Source organism: Protopterus annectens, chromosome 6.part0 (assembly GCF_019279795.1).
Source record: "Protopterus annectens isolate FY-2018-M chromosome 6.part0, PAN1.0, whole genome shotgun sequence".
NCBI classification, from domain to species: domain Eukaryota; kingdom Metazoa; phylum Chordata; order Ceratodontiformes; family Protopteridae; genus Protopterus; species Protopterus annectens.
Window position 1 is genome coordinate 1142691119 of NC_056737.1, and position 23200 is coordinate 1142714318.

Below are 23200 nucleotides of genomic sequence, written 5' to 3' on the forward strand. Positions count from 1 at the left end.
GGGGAGTCTCTGGGTCAGGAACCTATCCCTCCAGCATGTTTTGTTCATTGTGATGATAAGGTTTAGATCCCTGGAGCGTGTGGCTCTGAGGGATTGGGATTTCTTTAATTGGAGCATGTCCAATAGCTCAGGGTTTGACATGGCCTTGTATGTTAAGCAGAAATCACCTCTGAGTAGACGATATGCCACAGCGTATAGCTGGAGTTTTTTTAGACAGTCAGCATATGGCATCTGCTTTAGGCATGTGATTCTTTTAGTGAGGTATTTCTGTGGCCTTTCCAGCTGTTGCAGATGTCTTGTGAGGTATATACCAAATGGGGCATTATACTCTATAATGGGTCTAATGAGGGATGAGTACAGTGGGACAATGATCTCCTTTTTTGTGGATGAAAAGCCCTTAGTGATGAGGTGTGCCACATAGAAGGATTTCCTGACTGTTGTAGCGATGTGGTTATCAAAAGTGAGACCACTGTACTTGTGTCCCTAAGTCTCTCATCACACTTTTGATGTTTAGTGTCCTGCCACCTATGTGGTAGTTCATGGATACAGGTTTTTTTCCAAAGGGGATAACTATACATTTCTTGGCATTAAGCTTGAGTCCATGGCTCTGGCACCAGGCATCTGTTTCTTTAAGGCCCTTTTGTAGAATATCCACATCATTTGGGAATTCAATAATGGCTCCCAGTTTGCAGTCATCTGCAAACTTTATTAGCCTGAGTCCCTTAGTGTCGGCCTATACTTCAGAGAAGTAGATGCCAAACAAAAGTGGTCCCAGGACTGAACCCTGAGGTACTCCAATTGTCAGGAGCTAGATTTGGAGTCGGCTACTTTTACAGTCTGGGTTCTGTCAGTAAGCCAGTTGCCAACCCATCGAGTGACGTAGGGATTTATGTCCAGCTTAGTACGTTTATCTATGATTCCAGAGTGGGGGATGGTGTCGAAGGCCTTGGTGAGGTCCAGATAGGCTGTGTGGACCACCTTACCCTCGTCCACAGCTCTGGAGACCAATTCGAAGTCAATCAGATTCAGGAGACAAGATCGGCCCTTCACAAATCCAAACTGGGTGGGGTCCAATGTTTGAATGTTGCCAATGTCTTTGTTTATAAGTTCCATGATAATGCGTTCCATGCCCTTGCAGATCAGGCTTGTCAGACTGATGGGACGGTAGTTCCCGGGATCCAAGGTGGGTCCTCTCTTGTGGAGCGGGATAACTGTAGCTGTGCGCCACTCACTGGGCATGAAGCCTGAGGTGTGGCTATGATTAAACATGACACTTAGGTGGGGTTGCCAGTTCATTTTGTATTTCATGTAGTACACAGCCTGGGATGTCATCTGGTCCCATGGATGCTGTATTCTTAGCTTTGGAGAGTGCTGTTTCTACCTGTGTGGCTGTGATTATCTGAATTTGGCAATCTTTTGGTATTGAGATGGGCCCTTTAGGGGGTGAGGGGGGGTGAAGTTGGCACTAAATCGATCTGCCAGGATATTGGCAATATCCTTGGGAATCAGTATATTTAATGCCATTCTGTTGTAGCTCAGAGCAGATCTGAGCATTGCCATTTAGATTCTTGACATAACTATAGAATGTCTTGTGGTTGTCTTTGGAATCTTTGGCAATTTTATTTTCGTAACTAGCTTTTGAGGATTTTATGAGGGATCTCAGCTTCTTACTGAGGCTGGTGAGGGAGGTTTTGCATCCTGGGATTTTCCTCTTTTCTGCAACAGCTTCTTCCTTCTATTGTATAGTTTGTTTATACCAGGGGACCACCAGATTGGCTTCCTTTTTTTGGAGAAGAGCATCTTGGTTCTATTTGGGATGGCATGATTCATGCACGAGTGGATGTGCTCATACAGTGCCTTAGTGTAGGATTCTGCAGTCGAACTTCCAGATCTCGTCTGCGTGGGTGTCGTGAAGTTTGTCACTTCTGACTTCAGTAGCATGAAGTTGCTTTGGAGAAGTTTTTTAAGGAGGTTTCATAACTGGGGTGGGGGTGGGATGTGGATGTCAAGGGTGATTTGCTTATGGTCAGACCTGACCAATGAGGGGGTGACCACTGGTGTGGAACATCTATCTCCCATGTTGGTAATGACCAGGTCTAGGATATTGGAGCCCCTGGTGGGACAATGGATTAGTTGATCCAGGGCATTGGAATTTATGAATTCCAAGAACCTTTGGGAAAAGGAGTTGGTACCCGAGTAGTTTTCCCAATTAATGGCAGGGTAGTTGAAATCGCCCAGTATTAGGGTGTTTGGTTGTATCTTAATATTTTCCAGTATGTTTAGAAAGGTGTAGTGAGAATCTTGGGGTATGGTGGGGGATCTGTGGCAAGCTACAATTTGGATTGCAGTCTTACCTAGTGTTAGTTGCATCTGGAGAATTTCAGATGTATTGTGTTGGGCAACTAGCCTGGAGGTGTGAATATCCTTGGTGAATATGGACACTCCTCCACCTTTAGTGTTTCGGTCTTGGTTTTGTGGCCGAAAAGTGTGGTAAGAATTGCAGCCTGGTATTGCAGGGGTGCTCTATGGAGCCTTGAACCAGGTCTCAGTTACTGCACAGATATCAATGTTCTCCATTTTTAGGAGTGCCTCGAGAGAGTGCATTTTGAGGTTTAGACTTCTAGCATTGAGTAGCATTACCTTCAGATTTTGCATGCTTGTATCTGTTAAGGTGGTGGTTTTATCCTTTGAACCTTGCCTAAAAAAGGCACTAATAGGGGTGGCAAGAGCTTTAGCCAGTAACCTGAATCCCAGGGGTGACAGGTGCAGACCATCTCTGGCAAAGCATCTTGGTTTGTCAATCATGTCTTCCCAGGCAGACAAATACTGGATCCCCTTTGAATGACACCAGAAGCTTAGCCAATTGTTGAAGTTAATAATTTTGTCTTTATATTGTGGTATCATTCTGGGCGAAGGCAGGATGCTAATCAGAGCTAGGGTCATACCTGCCTGGGTCACATGATCCAAGAGCTCTTCCATGTCTCTTTTCATGTAGTCCAGGGAGGTACAATCTCAAGTCATTCACTCCAGCATGGACATCGACAGAGTCGTATTTGTACTTGTTGTGGAGTGACTTGAGTGCATGCGTTATGTGGCGGATCCTGGCACCTGACAGGCGGTTGACTGTAATTTTCTCCTTGTTCAGCCTGGTGAGTGGGACATCAGTGTGCCTGACTATAGAGTCACATATGACTAAAGTGTTGGGTACATTGTCTTGCCTTAGGGGCTGTTGTCGGGTGGCACACTGGTGTTGTGAGCTATGTGTCACTTTGGTTGTGACTGGTGTTTGCGTTTCAGCTTCGGAGGTCCTTGTTGCTTGGGCAGGTTAATGTTAAGGGCCTCTGCATATGTGGATTTAGTGTTGCTATATGTGGGTGTTGATGGTATGGGTTTTGAAGGGCTATGAGTTGCTAGAGAAGTAATGCAGGTGTTAGCCTTCTCCTCTTGACTGTCTAGCACAATCTTGACCGTAGAGAGCTTTGCTTCCAGTTTGGCTATGTAAGTGTATCTCTCGCAGGTTGTAGTGTTGGGTGGCAGGAGGAGAAGATTGTCTGTGTACATGAGGCAGTTGCCGCATTGCCCCAGTATGCCCAGATTCACCAGGTGGACAGGAGAAATCACCGGAAGCTGACCCTTGGACATGCCTGTTTAGGTGCTTTTTTGTAAAATTTAAGAGCTGTTTTCCCTTACCTTTGCAAGGTACTTTGCAATTGTAGGCTGTTTAGTGCCTATGATTAATTTCTCCTTATTGACAAGGAGAGCTGAGTGCTTGTATCAGTTTCAAGCTTCCTAGTGCTTTCCAGCAGGATCTAGGGCAAGTGCTAGTCACAGGGGTTCAGATTTTAGTGCTACTACTGAGAAACCAGCTAGTGTTAAGGGAAAATTTGAAGAGTAGACTTTCTGGCACCTGGAATAGTTTTAACTGTAGCCTCGTAGTGCTGCACTATGTGAAACATGTGCAAACACATGCATTTATATGCCAGAAAGTTGAAAGGGATAGAAATCAGCCCAAAAAGGCTAATACAATTACAATTTCAGAGCTGGAAACTACTCCTCTAGCATTAGATAGGTAGTACAATGCTCACCAGTCCCACTGGTAGGCAGTAGGACTTCCCTCTACCACAGCAAGGTCTAGATAGCTCTGAGCACAGAAAATAAAGTCCTGAGACAAGCAAAGCTTGGGATATGGACTGGCTAGAAAAGGTGGGAAACGAGCAAACAAGATAGTATATATATTTTTTTGTTGAAACAGGCTAAACAATGCAATAATACAGTAAATAAACACAGAAAAGGCTAATACACTTGAGTGTGTAGTCCTAAACAGTAAATGCAATTAAAACTCTACAAAATTAGCAATTTAAAACTTTTTAAATGAAGCAAGGCAAGTGCACAACTGGAAAATGATTTAAGAGGTAGTAACACAGCAGAGTAAGTAGCTAGTCTAGATATGCAGAGAAGTCTATATATACAGAAAAGCAGCTAAAACACACAAACAGTTCAGATGCAGTGCAACCTAGAGCACTTGAGTTGTAGCAATATTAAGGCAATTACAGTTATAATAAATGCTCTAAAATATACTCTATATTTCCAAAATGTTTGAGAAGCACAGTCAGAACATAAGGAAATTCAGGCAAAAAAATTTTTTTTTTTTTTTTGAAAGGGAAAAAGGAGAAACAGAAGGCCTTATCAAATGTTCTCTCTGTATTAGGTAGAAAGAGCTAATGACTAGACTGAGAGGAGTGTCCCAGATCAGATCTACAGTAGGGGCGGGCAACTGCAAAGCCACCAAGTATGACACCAAGACACGAAGACACCAGCAGGGTGTTTAGGGTGGGGACACTAAATCTATTAGCCTACAAAGCACTACAGAAAGCCACAAAATGAAAGTTTTTAAATGGATAAAGATTTGTAAAGATACAGAATGCTTTTAACTGCAAACAAATCAGTTACCCATGCAGATTACAATAAAAGTGCTATATATAAATTGCTAGAAACAATAAGTAATCGAAAAAAAGCAGGATACTTATATATCTCAGCTAAGAGTTGGAGTCAACACCTCTCATCCACTCTGCTCAGTGTGTATGTTCAGTGTGTATAGCTCACTGAGGTTTATAGGTGTTTACTAAGCTAACGACCACAAGGATCTTTTTAAGCCTAGCCATGCATCCCAAATCCATGACATGTTCTGATACCCTTAATAAGTGTAAGGAGGCACTTGGGAGATGAACCATTTATAGGTTGCCTGTGTCCATTAGAGACATAGGTGCCAAATCAGGGATGGATTCCCTGTTCCCCATCCAGTTGTCCAAGTTGCACTTGAATTGGGTTAGGGAGGAACTCTGTTTTACATGGATGGGAAGCCAGTTCATAGATGGAATAGTCCCTGGGATACATACCTGTCTCTCCAGCAGGTTTTATTTATATCACAGGCAAGGTTTACATCTTTAGAATGGGTAATTGTGGTGCTGTTTGTTTTTTGGCTATGCAGGAGATCCATCAGAATGGGGTCTGACAATGCCCTGTATGCCAGGCATAGATCTCCCCTCAAAAGCCTGTAGGAAGCAAAATACAGGGATAGGGCCTTGAGGTGGTCTGCATAGGACATTTTACTTGCACCCTGTATTCTATTAGTGAGGAACCTTTGTAGACATTCCAATTGTTGGATATGGCTGGTTAGGTTCATACCAAAGGGGGCATTCTATTCAATGTTAGAGCTGATGAGTGCTGAATACAGTGGAACAATTATTTCCTTGGACTTGGATGCCATACTTTTGGTTGTAAGTTGCTCAACATAGAATGATTTTCTCATTACTGTAAACATGTAATGGTCAAAGGCTAGATTACTATCTGTGTGTCCCTATGTCTCTGACTACTGTGTCAACGTTAAGGGATGTGTTGTCAATATGATAGTTATCAGGGATGGATGACTTCCCAAGGGATGCTATTATGCATTTATTGGCATTTATTTTTATTTTTTTATTTATTTTTTGAAAGATACAAATCTTCAGATTTATTGATTACTTTACTTTTAGTTTTCTTGCCTGACTGACTTGTAAAGTTTTTTTTTTTATTTATTTTGGTTTGTTTATTAGGTTAGCCCTACTGGGCTATGCACATTTTTATTGGGAACTGAGTGAAGACATAGTGAAAAAAGTTGAGTTACAGTATTTAGCAAGCATATTACAGATTGAAATGAATTCTGTAAAATTAAGCAATAAAGTAATCAACTAAGCAGTATCAGTTGCGTAACATGCAGCATACTCACTTTTGTCGCAGAAGCTGTGGTAGATGGACTGACACTGCAGTGCAGTATGAGTGGGGTGCTGCACTCCCTAGTGTGTCTTCCTTCAGATGAGATGTTAAAAAAAGACCCATCTGCCTGAATTGGTAACAGCCCAGGTGGATGTAAAAGATCCCACATCACTTATCAAAAAGAATAGGGGTCCTTTATTTGTATACAAAAAGAACTCTTATTTACAAACTATTTACATATTTACAAATATTTACAAATGTACATATGTATAGATATACAAATATGTTTACACATATTCATAATTTCTTTTACAGTCATACTAAATTTTCATCCCCATTAGACACCCCCCCACTCCTTTTCCATAACTGCTCTCTGATTTTACTTGATATGGTTGCTAAAATCCATTTACCATTAAACATAATTTCATCTAGTCTTTCATTCTGTATAACCCATATAGCATAAAATAACTTTTTATGTAGTCTTTTAATACATTATTTACTTCTGTTCTTAAACTATCCATATTTAATCATATACATTTTTATTTTATCCACTTTTTATACCTTAAATTGTCTTTACATCTTTTTCCCCATAACTTTTTTACTCTTTAAGATTTCAAAATCACATGATCCACAGGTGGTGCTTTTTGAAAATGTAAACATATTGCATCACTTTTCTTTTTATATGGCATATTTCTTTTTACTGACAATTTATCAAGTACGAGTCTCCTCAAAAAATCTTGACATTCTGCTTTCTGATTAGACCATTTTCTTCTTATTTTTATAACTTTAATTTTTTCATCCATTAGATTTTCCCATGGTTTTACATAGTAATGTTTCATCATTACATTCTTACACCATACTTTTCCATCTTTTTCTATATCATCAATTTTTATTTTCCACAAAAAAAATATTTTTTTCTTGGTAACGTTTTATTTCTTCATTTATACACTCATTTTTTTTCTTTTACTGTTTTTTACCATACCTCATTTATCATGCTTACATTTATAAAATTTTATTACTAATTTCTCATCTTTTTCATTTATCCAGTTTAACACTTTGTACAAAATTAATGAAGCAGTATATTTAATTAACCCTAAACCTTCTTCCTCTTTATTTACACAGAAAACTGCTTTTTACTGGGTTTAATCTAGAAGCTCATATAATTATCCCTAAACCGCCTTCCTTTTCATTTACTTACAAAAATGTTTTTTTTAACTTGGTTTAATCTAGAACCCCATATAAATGAAAAAAAAATCTGAAATAATTCCTTTTCAAATACTGGCAACATAAATGCACTTGCTAAGTATGCTATTTTCCCATCAGTACTAAATTAATCAAATAAGCCTTTTTTTCTAAATGATAATTTATATGTTCTCTAGAAAAGACAGGCTTGTTTTAATTCTTCTATTGTTTTTTCCCATTGAATTTTACTTGCATCATTATTCCCAAATTTTATGCCTAACACAAATTTAATTAATTGAAAATACATACTCCCCATCTTTACTGTATCATCTAAACCTTTACTTTTCTCTTTATTTAAAGACATCCCTTACACCTCCAGATACTCATTTGTACAAATTATTACCCCTTTTATCCAAATTTATCTTTTTGCAATTATTATGTCATCTGCATATGTTAACCAAATGGAATTCTTAACCCTTCAGGTATTCATTTATTTCACATAGTATCACATTCATAACTAATGCAAAGAGTATGCAGGTCATTGGACATCCTTGTCTTGCACCACTCTTGATATGTACCACTTGGCTTAACCAGCCATTTACAAATATTTTTACTTTATTATTACTATATGCTGACATACATAATTTCCTAACGTTCTCAGTTATATTCTTTCATTATTACCCATAAAATGTCCTGTCCAGTTGTATCAAATGTCTTATTACGGTTTCCTATCATTTTTATTTTTCTCATTACACTACCATCCTCCTTTACTAATCTGCTTTAAGTAGCTAGATATTTTTATTTTTCCTTGTAAAATATATTTGCTTACATTACAGTTATTGTATTTTTCTTGATTTCTTTCATATAATTATTTTTCTTGGTTAAAGTACTTTCTTTCATTATGTTCTAAATCTTCTACTGAATCTTTATATTTTTCTTTCTCTACTTTTCTCACATCATATTTCCAGTGTAAAAAAAACAATTTTTATATTTTTCCTTGTATATATGCTCTCACAGTAATATGATTGTTCCCCAACTGTATTACTAATTTATTTCCTTTATTCCATGCTTTCTCATTTATCCTTTCTATTCCTTTGCCTGTTTTTATATATTACTTATTTTCCTTTATCTCCGGCCATATTACAGGATGATCTGACAATCCTGTTTCAACTGCCTCCCCTTCTCCTATAATTAAATCTTCTGATACTATAACAATCTATTTCAGTTTCATACATAATTTTTTAAGTCCATTGTCCCTGAGTTTTAACTTACCACAACTTATAACTTCTAACATTTTTCTTATATCATTTCCTTTTTTTTTTACAGATGCTTCTTAAATCACAATTAAAATCTCCTGTTAGCATAATCTTAGTGTTTATCACTACATAGTCTAAAATATGATGACATAACCTTTCCTTTTCTTTATGATTAGTATAAGCAAATAATGCTATAATTGTATATACTTGTTCTTTCTACTTTACATCTACAATGGTTAATTGTCCCATTTATGCTAAAGTTACATCTAATATGGTTACTGTATTTCTACAGAGTATGGCTTTTGCAGAACATCTCTCATTTTCCAAATTCCAGATTATCTTTCCTCCCCATAGTTTATTTGTTTGTAATCTTTCTTCATTTGTTACAAATATTGTCTGCTAATATAATTATATCTACATACATGTATTACACCATTTCAAAATTCCTATTCTTACTATATTCTTTATACTATTCGCATTTACAGAAAGCACAATAAAATTTTCATTTTCCTTAGATTCATGATTTTGTAGGTTCAAAGCTAATTACTAGGCTAGCTTTCTTAATAGGCCATTCTAAGCTGAGCCAATTTCCCTCCCAAAGGAAACCTTTGTGGTTGTTAGTCAAAAAACGTAAGCATTATACCAGCCTCAATCATTAGCTATATACATTCTTTTTCATCCATTTCCTTTCTTTATGCTTTTGTACTTCTCCATTTAAATTGTCTTTTTCTACCTTTTACCCCTTTACCAATATAATTTTTTTACTCCTTCCATATTCTCTTCTTCATCACTTATTTCAGAACCTTCTTCTATATCTTCTTTATTATTTTTCTTCTCCTCTATTTTTTCTTCTATTTTTACTACTACTGAAATTTCTTCTCTTTCTTTTTCTTTTTCCTCAGTCTTATTTTCATTTTTTTTTGCAATCCATTCATAAGTGTCCAATTTTGTTAGAGTTATAGCATTTCAATTCACTTTTTTTGTATCATTACCCATTTCTCCACAAATATAACATTTTCCTTTGTCACAGTTATTTATCAAATGTCCTTTTCCATAAAAAATAAACATGTTTTTGTTTGTCTCCAGTATTTTACAACACCCCTATTCTTCTCCACATTTAACATGCCTGGTGTATGTATATTTTCTTCTCTTTTTATTTTTAACACAATATTATAGTCCCAGCCACCAGTCCATAAAGCCCTTTTGTTCTTTAAAAGTCTCTCTTTTCACCTCTGAAATTGTACATGAATTTTCGTTTTTGTTTCCCTGTTAAATGTTTGTATCACATCAATATTCCATGCGATACTGACTAGGTTTGTAAGGGCTCTTAAGCTGTTAGCCTAGTAATCTCCTATGAACAAAGAGGTGTCTCTATGATGGAGTAATTGATTTACAAGATGTGATTATTTAACATTTTATTTTTAAATAGTTCTTTAAGTCACTGAAGCAGAAGCAAAGCCACAATTGCACTTGTTCTAAGGGTTAGATGGGAGTTGAGCAGCAAATGTAATCAGATCAACAGGCAAGATCAGATCAGCAAGTCCTGATTTGCAAAATAGAATGTTGATATGCCTTTCTTGTACTTTAATTGGCATTTTCTTTTTCACTTGTAAAAGAGTACAAATCTTGCCAGGCTAAACAGGTTATAGGCAGGATAAATGACTGAAAGCCTTCTTCACTGCTTCTTCCTCTACACTGACAACCATCTTCCTTACTTATAGATTGTGAGTCAGCTGACATAAGAGTGTTACTATCCTCTTGCTTGAAGGTAACAGACAGAAGTATGCTGTATAGTCTGAAGCAATGGGGGAAAGGAGTAGTAGGATTTTCACTGGTTTAAAACTAAAATGTAGGTTGCACCATTTAGGAAACCTAAACTGACTAGCTGACAGCCACGGGACAAAAAAGTGGTAGCATATCACTCAACTGTCTAGATTTTCTCTGAATGTCCAGATTTTTCCTTCATATTTTACGTCATTTCCTCATAAAAGTTGTGATTTTTCTGGCAAATCATTGTGGATTGAAGTCACTAAATAATGATGGATATGCATTTGAGTTTCAGACATAATATCCTTCAAGAAATGCATGCCGATGCAAAACCTGATATTCATGAACCTTTCTAAGATTATAAGGGCAATATTTAAAATCTGCATCTGATTTTTGGGTCTTTGTCACCCCATATTTTTTGGCTTTGACCAGATGCCTTGTGCTTTGAGATTGAGGCTTCGCAAATATTGTTGGGTTCAGAGGACCATCAAGGCACATACATCCCATCTCTTGTGGCATATTTATCAACTATTGCTGGGGTCAAAGCCCCATCTGGACCCATAAATTCTGACACATGTTTGAATAAACTCAAGAAAATCAAAAAGTAGAGCTCTAGAAGTCCTAGAAATTCCCCTCTGATGTTCTTCGTGTTTCACTGTTGCAGTCATTACATTTGGGTAATCTGCTGGCAGGTTGCCCCCAGTTGGCCTGATTAACAAAGTCTTGGGTCCTGCGTCAGTTGCTGTCTCCTCTTCCATGACGTCAGGTGTATAAAATATGCAGCCGACGCCATTTTCTTCAGTCTTTCTTGCTGCGCGGTGCCCGAGGCAGAAGCAGTTCGCAAGTGCAGTTCGGCCGACTCCTGAAATTTTCGCATTCGAGTTTCAGAACTGAAGTCTTCAACTAAAGCTAAGTACCCCATTGGGGAAACTTTTTCTTGCTCCTTACCAATGTCAGTAAAAGTTAATTGCATTACTTGTGGGAAGCAAATACCTCATAAGGATTTTCATTTGCACTGTATCTCTTGCCTAGGCCCAGATCATAACGTGCCTTGCTGTCGGTTTTGTGCTAGATTTAACCAACGCACTATTAAGCGTCAGTATATTTTTGCTTCAAAATATTTTGGATCCAGATTTAATTACCCTGAAATGTCGTTGGTTAGCAATCTGACTACCGAAGTTCACAAAAAGCGCAAAGAAAAAGACAGAGACAGACCGTGGAGGTCCAAAACCGACAACGAAGCTTCTCTTAAGCCAGTCGCTGGTTCGCCGGTACTCAGTGAGGTGCTTTCGCAGCCCCTGATACCCGCTACTTTTGAGTCGCAGGCCTCTATCGAGACCCATGCGGAGTCCGGTATGCCACGAGATTCTCAAGAGTATTGAACCCGCGGATGTCTCTCCCTTGGATGGGTCCAGAGCTGCTGAGCAGGCACCGGCTTCTGAGGGTGTTTTCAGGCCTCACCATTTTTATATAAAACCAAAGCTAGCTTCAAAAACAAGATTAAAAACATCTTCTAAGTCTAAAAAACCGATGCATGAGCCACGTGCTCAGGCCCCTATGCCTAAAAAACAGATTATCAAAATGGCTGAGTAATTAATTACTTTGATCAGGGGTTCCCAATCCCCCCTGCTAAGAGGCCTAGGCAAGACACTGATTATGAATCTTCAGATCAGGTTTCCATTTCTTCTGATCAGGAATTTTCTGTTCCACCCTATGAGGATTCAGATGCAGAAGAATCCATCCCATCTGCATCTCCTCCTGAGGATTATTCTTTTGGAGAAGCCTTGCATACTTTAGGGGAACATTTTCATTGGGAAAGTCAGGATTTCTCTGAATCAAAAAAGAGGCTTAGGGATTTCCTTCTTCCTCAGCACAGGCCTTTGGCAATACCTCCTGTATTAGACATTGCTGATGAAGTGTTTTCGGAGTCAAGCATGGCTCCTGATTCCCAATCTCCGGCTCCTAGTAAGCCAGACAGATATTGCAGGGTTCCTAGCTCCCACAAATTTCTATTCAAATATCCTGCTGCTGCTCCAGAGACTCTCTCACAGGGTCCCAAAGGTGTAAAGGCCTCTACAGCCAAAAATCCTACCCCCTCTGATAGAGATTCCAGGGTGCTGGATAGACGGGGAAAGAAGGTTTATACGTCTGCAACCTTGGCAATCAGGGCCTTAAACTGCCAGTTTCATTTGCTTAAATATCAACAGCATGTTATGGACTTATTGAAACAAAAAATGATGTTGATTTCTGATTGTGTGGAAAATAAAGAATTACAGGAATTATTGCATGCAGCAGAACAGGTTGGAAAATATACTTTACAATGTGGTTTTGATTCCTTGGAGGCCTCTTGCAGGGCCGCAGTTACTGGATCTGTGATTAGAAGGCATGCCTGGCTCAAGGAGCAAAATCTGCCTGATCATTATAAAGCTAAATTGTTGGATGCCCCTTTACAGCATGATACCCTGTTTGGTAATAAGGCAGAAGAGGTTTTAAAGAAAATGGAAGACAAAGCTAAATCTATGCAAACTGTAAAATATTTCGTACAAGTGCAGCCACCCAGGTTCAGTAGGCACTGGCCTACTAAAAATTGGTCCTTTCCTGTGTCAAGGCAAATCCAGGTGCTCAAAGGGCCCAAGATACCAGTCACAGGGTTCTTGCAGGTCAAAGAAATGGGGTGCCTCCACCTCCAAATCTGGAGGAAACAAAGCACAACCCTACAGTAAGCAGTCTCAATGACTTCCCTCTACCTTCATCAAGCACTTCTCTTTTGGCAGCCCCCTTGGGGGGAAAATTAGCACTTCATGCTCAAAATTGGCAGTTAATTACCCAGGACAAGTGGGTATTAAACATAGTATCCCAGGGGTACAGATTTCATTTCCATACTTTGCCATTTCCAAACGGTTGGCCACATCTGCCACAAAATCAATGGGCAGAGGCTCAGAAACAAGTTACATCCCTCATGGATATGGGGGCTATTCAACCAGTACCAGAACAGGAAAAAGGGCAAGGTTTTTATTCAAGACTTTTCCTGGTACCCAGAAAAGATAATGCCTGACGTCCAATACTGGACTTATCAATTTTGAACACGTTCCTGGACATTCCAAAATTCAAAATGCTGACTTTACAACAGCTACTGCCTATGCTGCACAGGAATGTTTGGTTAGTGACTCTAAACTTAAAAGAGGCATACCTGCATATCCCAATCAGGGAATCATGCAGACGATACCTCCGCTTCAAGGCAGGTTTTTTGCATTACCAATTTTCTGCACTGCCCTTTGGGTTATCTACTGCTACTGCGCCCAGCGTCTTTACAAAGTGCCTGGCACCAGTAATTGCATTTTGCAGACAAAGAAGCATACGAATTTATCATTACCTGGATGACTGTCTCATTCAAGCAGAGAACAAGGACATTCTTCTTCAACATCTGGCATTTGTGAAAAGGCTTCTAACATGCCTAGGGTACACAATAAACAAAAAGAAATCCCAACTGGTACACTCAATAACAGTTACATTCCTGGGTGCAAGCTTGAATACAACTGCCCAGATGGCTTACCTTACGCCAGACAAACAAAGGCAACTCACAACATACGTCAAACAGATGGCAACAAAAACCCAGTTATCTGCAGGACAAATTCTGCAGGCTTTGGGGTTCATGGCATCCTGCATTCTACTAATTCCATATGCAAGACTGCATATGAGGAAACTTCAATGGTACCTAAAAAGTTTATGGAGTCAACATTGTCACAGTCTGGAAACAATGATTCATCTCATTCCCTGCCTACAACAGGAGTTTCTTTGGTGGGCGGAGACATGTCACCAAAACAAGGGACTGTCATTCACTCTACCCCCTGCCACCCGAACCCTAACTACAGACGCATCAGACTATGCTTGGGGGGCCCACCTGGCGGGGAGAGGGTATATGGAGCCCAAAACAAATGCATCTGCATATCAACCAGAAAGAGATGCTAGCTGTTCAGAATGCTCTGACAGCCTTCAAGGACTTACTTCATCCAGGACAACTACTGATAAAGACGGACAACACCATGGTTATGTGGTACATAAACAAGCAGGGGGGGTACACATTCCTACCCCCTTTGCAGACTAGCCATGGCATTGTGGAACACAGCTTTGACTTACCAAGTACATCTTCAAGCCCAATTCTTGCCAGGAAAACAAAATACTCTGGCAGACAACCTAAGCAGAAATCTTATGGACCTGCATGTGTGGAAACTGGATCCACAAATTTTCAGCATGGTAACACAGAAATGGGGGAGCCCAGACATAGATCTATTTGCCTCTCCCCAAAATTATCAACTGGACAAATTCTGCACAAGGACTCATCACAGATCAGCATGGAAAGTGGATGCCGTATCCTTCAGTTGGAAAAACCTATCAGTCTATGCCTTTCCCCCTCTGCCTCTTCTCTCCAAGGTATTTCTAAAGGTCAGACAGGAAAAACCAAAAATGATCCTGATTGCGCCGGACTGGCCTCACCAGTACTGGTACCCAATTCTAAGGAATATGTCTTAACTCCCTCCTTGGTACTTGCCTCATATACCTCATCTACTGTCTCAGCAGAACAATCAAATTCTGCACACTCAGCTCCAAACTTTGAACCTTGCAGCATGGCTGATCATTTAATTATTCAAACAACACCTCTCAGTAAATCTGTAATGGATGTCATTTTGGAAGCCAGAAGGCCTAGTACTAGAAAATCTTATGCTGATAAATGGAAGTGATTCTGTGCTTGGAACCAAGCAGAAGGAACGGACACAGCAAAACCAAATATCCCTCAGATTTTACAATACTTGACTGAGATGCTTGACAAGGGCCTATCTTTTTCTTCAATAAAAATCCATGCCTCTGCCATCTCGGCTCATTACAACACAGAGCCTCCCCTCTTTTCTCATCCTTAGCTAAAACAGTATCTTAGAGGGGCCAAAAATTTAAGGCCTCCCAGAAGATCACCAACTCCTGCAAGGGACCTCAATTTTGTGCTGGAAAAACTCTCCCTGCCTCCTTTTAAACCAGCAGCTACTGCGGATATAAAATTTTTATCTTGGAAAACAGCTTTCCTCTTGGCAATCACTTCAGCAAGAAGGGTTTCAGAACTACAGGCTCTCATGGCTGTGGAGCCTTTTTTTTTACATTCTACCCGGACAGGGTGTCCCTCAGGACCAATCCTTCCTTTATGCCTAAAGTGGTATCCAGTGTGGCTCTTAACCAAACCATTCACCTGCCAACATTGTACCTAAATCCGCAGAACAAGGGGGAGCAGATTCTGCATTCATTGGACGTACACAGACAACTAAGATTCTATTTAAACAGGACCAAATCTCTAAGAAAGTCTGAGCAACTACTGGTGACATTTGCTTCAGGATCAGAGGGGAAGGCTATATCTAGGCAGACTATTTCTAAGTGGATAAGCCACTGCATTCATTTCTGCTACTTGCACCATGGTAAACCTGTGCCCAAGGGAATCAGGTCACATTCCACCAGGGCTGCCTCTACCTCAGCAGCCTTTCTCAGAGGAGTTCCAACCAAAGACATTCTAGAAGCTGCTACTTGGAGCTCTGTTCATACCTTCACAAAGCATTATCATTTGCCTCTCTTCTCCAAATCCAGGGCAGGCTTTGCCACTGCAGTTCTGCAGGGCCTTATAGCCACTCCTAATGCTATTTATTTCCATCCTCCCATCCATAGCTTTGGGATTCTACCCAAATGTAATGACAGCAACAGTGAAACACGAAGAACATAGTACAGTTGTGTACACTTACCATAAATGTAGATGTTCGAGTGTATTCACTGTTGCAGTCCGGGTTACCCACCAGCCATCCCTCTTTTCTATAACTTCTCTTTCCTTCACTATATTCTAAAGCCTTTGTGGTGTATTTGCTTTTAGATGAAGGTAAAGTTTATGTTGTTAAAAGTGCATTTACATATATTGCTGTTTTTATATATATATATATATATATATATATATATATATATATATATATATATATTTGCTCCCAATTTGGGGGGCACCTGACATCTGGGGCAAGAAAAACTGAAGAAAATGGCGTCGGCTGCATGTTATATACCCCTGACAACCTGACGTCATGGAAGAGGAGACAGCAAGACTTTGTTATTCAGGCCGACTGAGGGCAACCTGCCAGCAGATTACCCAAATGTAATGACTGCAACAGTGAATACACTCGAACATCTACATTTATGGTAAGTGTACACAACTGTACTTTCTTTACCTCTCAAGTCATTTTACATATTATGTCATTGTGAGGTAAAGTAGGAGGAAACCCAGTGGAAACCTTTAAAACTTTGTAAACACAGAGAAAATATGAAAACTTCACACAGAGTACAGAGGCCAGACTGACTTTAGAATTCTGATATAGACAGGCATTTAAATGAACCAATGGGCAACTTTGCTGTAGTAAAAATGACATTGTGGCACATGGTTTTCTCCATTTCTACACCATTTCAAGTAGGCTTTTATTTAATAATTTTATATTATGTTGCTGATAATAGCTAGGATATTGCTTTTCTGTTTGTTTTGATTGGATGTTTCCTTCAGGCTGTCTATGGCATAAGGCTAAATAAAAGATTCTTGATGAGAAGTTGACGCATAACTTACAGACTTTTAGCTTTATTATTTAAAACCCATTGAAAAGTCCACCCTTAAACCTGAATGGAACAACAACAAGAAAGCTTCTTTTTTTTGTAGGGGTCAAGCACTTTTTAGATATACTTGCTTCATGGCTGCACAGCCATAAGGAAAAGAGAAAATTCCAGCAATGGTGAAAGGTACTTGTACATACTGTGATGTTGCTTTACAGAAAATGAATATAAAATCATTCAGTGACTGTTCCATTTGGGAATTGAGATCAGGCAGGTTATATATTCAGTAGCAGAGTTTTTGCCATATGGGAGCTCTCCCTCCTACAGAGAGATGATGTTGCATGCATTATATTAGTTATGCACAGGGCAGTGTAGACAACTGTGACTGGATAAAAAATCCAAACGGTCTTGCTCTGTTTTTCAGGCTCCACTTTCTTTCTGAAACTCTGCCCAGTTGCCATAACTCTACCCATATGTTTCGGACTGGGTCAGAGCCAATCTCAGCACAGTTGTCATTTTTTGTTTGCCCATGTGGTCATGTTACCCTTTATATTTTGCATATATGCTACAAGTGTCATGTAGTAGGTGGAGAAGGGGGACACCTTCCCCTCTGCTGAAAGTGACATAGTCCCCTCAGTTAGCCCCACCCTTCCATCTTTAAGTGGATGGCTGTTTTAAGGTCAGTGGTCTCTAGCAGAGATTCTGTACCAAGAGACATGCACCTTCACATCCTCCACCTCACCCTTGCAGGGGTGAGTAGGCAATACCATTTCACTTCTATTCCTCTTCATTTGGCATCTCTAGCATCTGGGCTGCTACCTGGCCTGTGCTAGTTGGGTTGTCATCAGAACGCCATCCCTTTATGCCATGGTCTTGTTCTGGCCATTAATGACTTTTGAATCCTCAGTTATGTATTCATGAATTAAAATCACTCCAGGATCTGTTATAATTGATAAGTAACTAAACTCTCCTTATGTACTTATCTGCTGTTTTGATAAACTCATAATCAAATTGTTCTGCATAATTTCAATAACCATGTGGCAATTTATTATATGTTTTAGGGAAAAAGCAGAGTCAGAATTGCAACAGTTCTTGGAAGACAGGAATATTGAAGTGCAGTTTTTGACAGATATGAAGACACTTGGTGAGTTTATCTTAAATTGCTCTTCTTTATTTTATTTAAGTAGCATAGTATGTAAAAAAGATTCCAGTTATGCCCATAACCCTAAAAACTGAATTTTGCAGGAGGGAAAAGATTATTCATAATGCTTTCTGTTTTCTTGGTAACCGGTGGTTTTGGTTAGGTGGGTTATGGGAGGACAGGTGATTTCTTATTTCTTTCTGATGCCTAACTGACCCTTATCATTGGCTGGGTGAAAATCAGACTAACAAAGTATATGAACCTGGGGTGGAACATCAGCTAGTATCCTATTAAAATTTTACAAAGCCATGCACAATTCAAGTTGACGTCGCTACTTGTTGCAACCCGCAGGAGGAAATTAAGTTTTAGTATCAAGTTAGTACATGATACTAAAACACAGTCTCTAGTGTTTTGGAATTGATATATCTTTACTGTTTCTGTACTTTAAATAAATCTCATTTTATTTAAATGTTTGTAATTTTACTAAATCTCTCTTTATTCTCTCTGGTGACGGAGGTACAGAATTCCTCTTAGCCAAAATTGTAATATTATCAGCATAAAGAATAAAGTATTTGAAGTTCGACACTTCAGGTAATTTAGTCATAATAAGAGAGAAAAGAGGCTTAAGATAAGAGTGTTGTGGAATTCCTGTATTTACTGCAGTTATCCAGAAGATTTCTCGATTCCATGGTATGAACAACTTTCATGTAACTTTAAGCTTTTTTGACAAAACTGCTAGATAGAACCTGAGGGACACCCAGCTATCTTTCAAAATAAACCCTGATTGGACAGGTATCTGTAAATTCACTCCAGGTCTGATCTGCTTTTCTGTTCTAAAAGTGAGAGGTTCATCTTGAGGATGGATATTGGAAAGGCATATATATAGTCTTATGACTTACTTGTTTTGTAATTCCTATGATCCTAATAATGTCTAACATTTCTAAATCAAGTTCTTCTTTAAAACTTTAAATCCTTCATCATTTCATACCTATCACATCATTCCTGAAGCTTCTAATTAAATTGATTAACTGTATAAAATTCAGTTTTTGAATACCATTCCTACTTCTAATATGCTTCGTCGATTGGAGTGTTTAAATAGTGTGATTTTATTAATTTTTATTATCTTTTGTAATCTGAAGCACTTGAGCAACAGAGTGACTTGTCTTCTTCAGAGTACCATATCGACCATGGTTATAGGGATGTACTGCAGGGTGGTGCAAACCTTTTGCTGCATTATGACAGCACAACATGGAAGAAAGCAGATGTGACTAACTAGGCAGGGTCGTCTTGCATGCGTAAGGCATGTTGCAAGGGTAGGCAGTCGGCTACACTTCAGGGAGAGCATATAGGGAGGAATAGAAGATGCAGCTTGAGCTGAGTGGTGTAGAAAAGAAAGAACATAGTAGGGCTAGGCAGCAATCTCTTGCTTGCTTGCATGAACTTGTGAGAATGTGGCTACGGCCATAACAGGTAGTGAAAATTTATGCCTGCTGCAGCAGTCTGTTGGAAAGTGCTGCACAGCAAACACGTATGTTATTTATGAAAAGCCAGTTATCTAGTGCCCTTCCAGCTGGAATTCATATTGGTTCAATTAAAGGTGTATGACAGGGTAGCAAGCAGAGGTACCCACAGATGGCAAACATGTAGGGAAATGCAGGTGGAAGGAATTAGGGCATAATATTTTTGTGGGGGATAGGTCCCTCTTTTTGTACTGCACATACAAGAATGATGGGAAGGGTAATAGGGACATAGGTAGAGGAGAGTTTTGGGAGGGCAGACAAGCAATCATTAAACAGTGCAGACAGGTAAGGTGAGCTGGCACATATTAAGGGGGGAAACATATGATTCACACAGATGGAGAGCAGGTAAATGCCAGAGGTCAGGCAGCATGCCAGCTATTGATTGTCCCAGAGAGATATTACTGGGATCATGTAGATTGAGACTGGGGTCCAGTTGGCTATTGACATGGGCCACACCTTGCTTTGATAGCCTGATATCAGGGGGCCATTTAGCCTTGTGTATTCATGATTTGCTGCAGGGGGGGGCGGGGTTGATATGTGTTAAACCTGTGGGTCAGAGCCTGAACAACCACCACCATCTTTACCCATTGTAGCTCTGCCTGAGCTGGAGCAGGCTAGTGGGGTGGGCTACTTGCCTCGGCTGCCTGGGATGGGCCAGACCTTCCTGGTGAGGCATTCCCTCCCCACTTACCCTTCTCAGCTGCAGCCTCAGCCAAGGCAGTGGTGGGGAATGGATGACGTGCTTGTGGCTTGGTGTACCATCATGACCTTCAGAAGGGAGACAGAAAAGGAAGGGGTCCTGTTCTTAAGGATGCTCCACATATGGTATGAAATATATGAGTACAGCTGAAAAAATGAGATTCCCAGGTACTCCTCTGTGCCAAAATTCTTTGTTGCCTCATGGGGCAGCGAGCAGCATTCTCCTCTCAGCCTGTTTATTCTGAAATAGAAAAGGGATATACCAGCCATCACCTACAAATGTAGGTGATATATATAGACAACAGTGCAAAGGTATAGCTATGTCTATATGTGCAATGAAGCAGAAGCCTGTGATGGTGTTCACTGCCTTCAAAATTAACTACGCTGCCACATGCATATGCAATCAAGCATAAACCTAAGACATACGTTATACACACACACATGTATGTGCAGTGACTTAGCAGCATGAAATGGTGGCCACAACCTCTCATCTGTGCAGGAAGGTGCCCCATCCTAAGAAAAACACAGTGCCAAAACAATAGTAGCTAACAGTAACACCTTGAGCACACATACAGACAATCACATCTGCCATCCTGGTATATCTTAGACTAGAATTTCTAAGGGAAACTATACTTTAATAGTAACACCATTTAAAAGAACAGTATGAAATACAGTGCAAATGTCAGAAACTTAGAGTATGATTTCGGGTGTGCTTACTTCACCTTTGCTTCCTACACCCAGAGATCATATGGCAGCGCTGTCAGAGTATCCTACTGGTGTCTGTGTTGCTGGATCAGTTGGGGATGTCAGAAGCCCTGGCCAGGAACCCTGTTAGGTTGTACCCCATAGGGTCTCAACAGCAGCTCTCTGAACTGGCTGCATGCTGTATAATGTAATTTTTCTTTCCTTTGCACATCAAGCAGGTACTCGCCATGGGGAAGTAGCACTGGCAGCCATCATCACAAATTTACAGCCAAAGAAATTGTCAGACTGTGATTCACAATTTAAACATAACTTTGTGATGCAGACAATACACCTTACGACTGATGTACAGTGTGATGTGCACCGTACGACTGATATATACAGTGTGATGTGCACCTTACGACTGATAATACAGTGTGATGTGCTTACACGTACAGCCTGACTGTACAACATGGAGCAGCTTGTACCTACTCTGTATATTGCTGATTTGCTTCTGTGGAAAATAGTGATTTATGGACATTCAGTGTTACACACTATCTAGCAGTTGATGGAATGGTAGCCTTCACTTTGATATATCGCTGCCCATTCATTTTATGTCAAAATGTTTTTCTGCTCCACTGTATTTAAAATGTAGTGACATTTTACTTTAAAGACATTTTATATCATTAACTTTCTATTGTAATTCAAAAGTGGTGACTTTTTTATATAGAATTATAAATATGATGAAAATAGTTGCTATTGACCTTTTTATGTAGAACAATAAATATAATTAAAGTATTTGCAAGAAGCAACAAGTTAAAGCTCGATATATTTGTTGTTTTGTAACTGTTTCCTGATGGCCTGAATAATGAATTCAATGTTACAGTTTATTTTTAATTAAAAAATATCTGACAATTTAACTTTCAAAAATTGTTTCTGTTTTTCTTTCAATTCATTTATTTTCTGTTTTGCATCTTAGATTCATAGGTAGGTACTAGGCTATCGGCCCTAGGGTCTATATAAGCCTAGCCAAAAAGGTACCCTGGCTTTCACCACCCAAGAAAATTATTTTCCTGTGCCCCTGTCGAGCAGAGCTACAGAGGTGATCCCCAGGGTGAATTTCCTATTTCCCATCCAGTCATCAAGATTTTTTTTGAAGAGTGCTAGTGAGGAGCTTTGTTTGATTATAGATAGGTAGTTTGTTCCAGAGTATGGGAAGTCTCTGGAACTGGAATCTATCCCTCCAGCATGTTCTGTTTATTGTAGTGATAAGGTTTAGGACCCTAGAGTGTGTAGCTCTCAGGGATTGGGATTTCTTTAAGTGGAGGATATCCAACAGCTCTAGGTTTGACATAGCTTTGTATGTTAGGCAGAGATCGCCTCTGAGTAGGCGATATGCAATGGAGTAAAGCTGGAGTTTTTTGAGACTGTCTGCATAGGGCATCTTTTTGAGGCCAGTAATCCTCTTTGTGAGGTATTTCTCTGGCCTTTCCAGTTGTAGATGTCTTGTGAGGTACATACCAAAAGGGGTGTTGTACTCTATAATGGGTCTAATGAGTGACAAGTAGAGGGGAACAATGACCTCTTTTTTTTCCTGGATGAGAAACCTTTTGTGATGAGGTCTGCCACCTAGAAGGATTTCCTGACTACTGTGGCGATGTGATTATCAAAGGAGAGACTACTGTTCACCTGTGTCCCAAGGTCTCTTATCACACTTTCGGTGTTAAGTAGACTACTACCTGTGTGGTAGCTCATGGGTACAGAGTTTTTACCAAAGGGGATGACACTGCACTTTTTGGCACTGAGCTTGAGGCCATGGCTTTTCCACCAGGCATCTGTCTGTGAGGCCCTTTTGTAGGATGTCCACATCGTTAGTTTCAATTATAGCTCCTAGTTTGCAGTCATCTGTGAACTTTGTTAGCCAGACCTTCTGTATTAGCCTGTACTTCAGAAAAGTAGATACCAAACAGGAGAGGACCCAGGACTGAACCCTGTGGTAGTCCACTTGTCACTGATCTGATCTGAAGTCGGATTTGGATCTGCTACCTTCACAGTGTGGGTTCTGTCACTGAGCCAGTTGGCAACCC

At 39.7% G+C, this 23200-nt stretch overlaps 1 protein-coding gene across 1 annotated transcript in view; it reads left to right on the plus strand.

Moving 5' to 3' along the window:
- CCDC148 (coiled-coil domain containing 148) overlaps nucleotides 1-23200 on the plus strand; it is a 2032828-nt gene that overhangs the window by 550000 nt on the left and 1459628 nt on the right. Inside the window, exon 5 of the mRNA XM_044073632.1 lies at nucleotides 18134-18216. Coding sequence (XP_043929567.1) covers nucleotides 18134-18216 — 83 coding nt within the window. The remainder of the gene's footprint in view (nucleotides 1-18133; nucleotides 18217-23200) is intronic.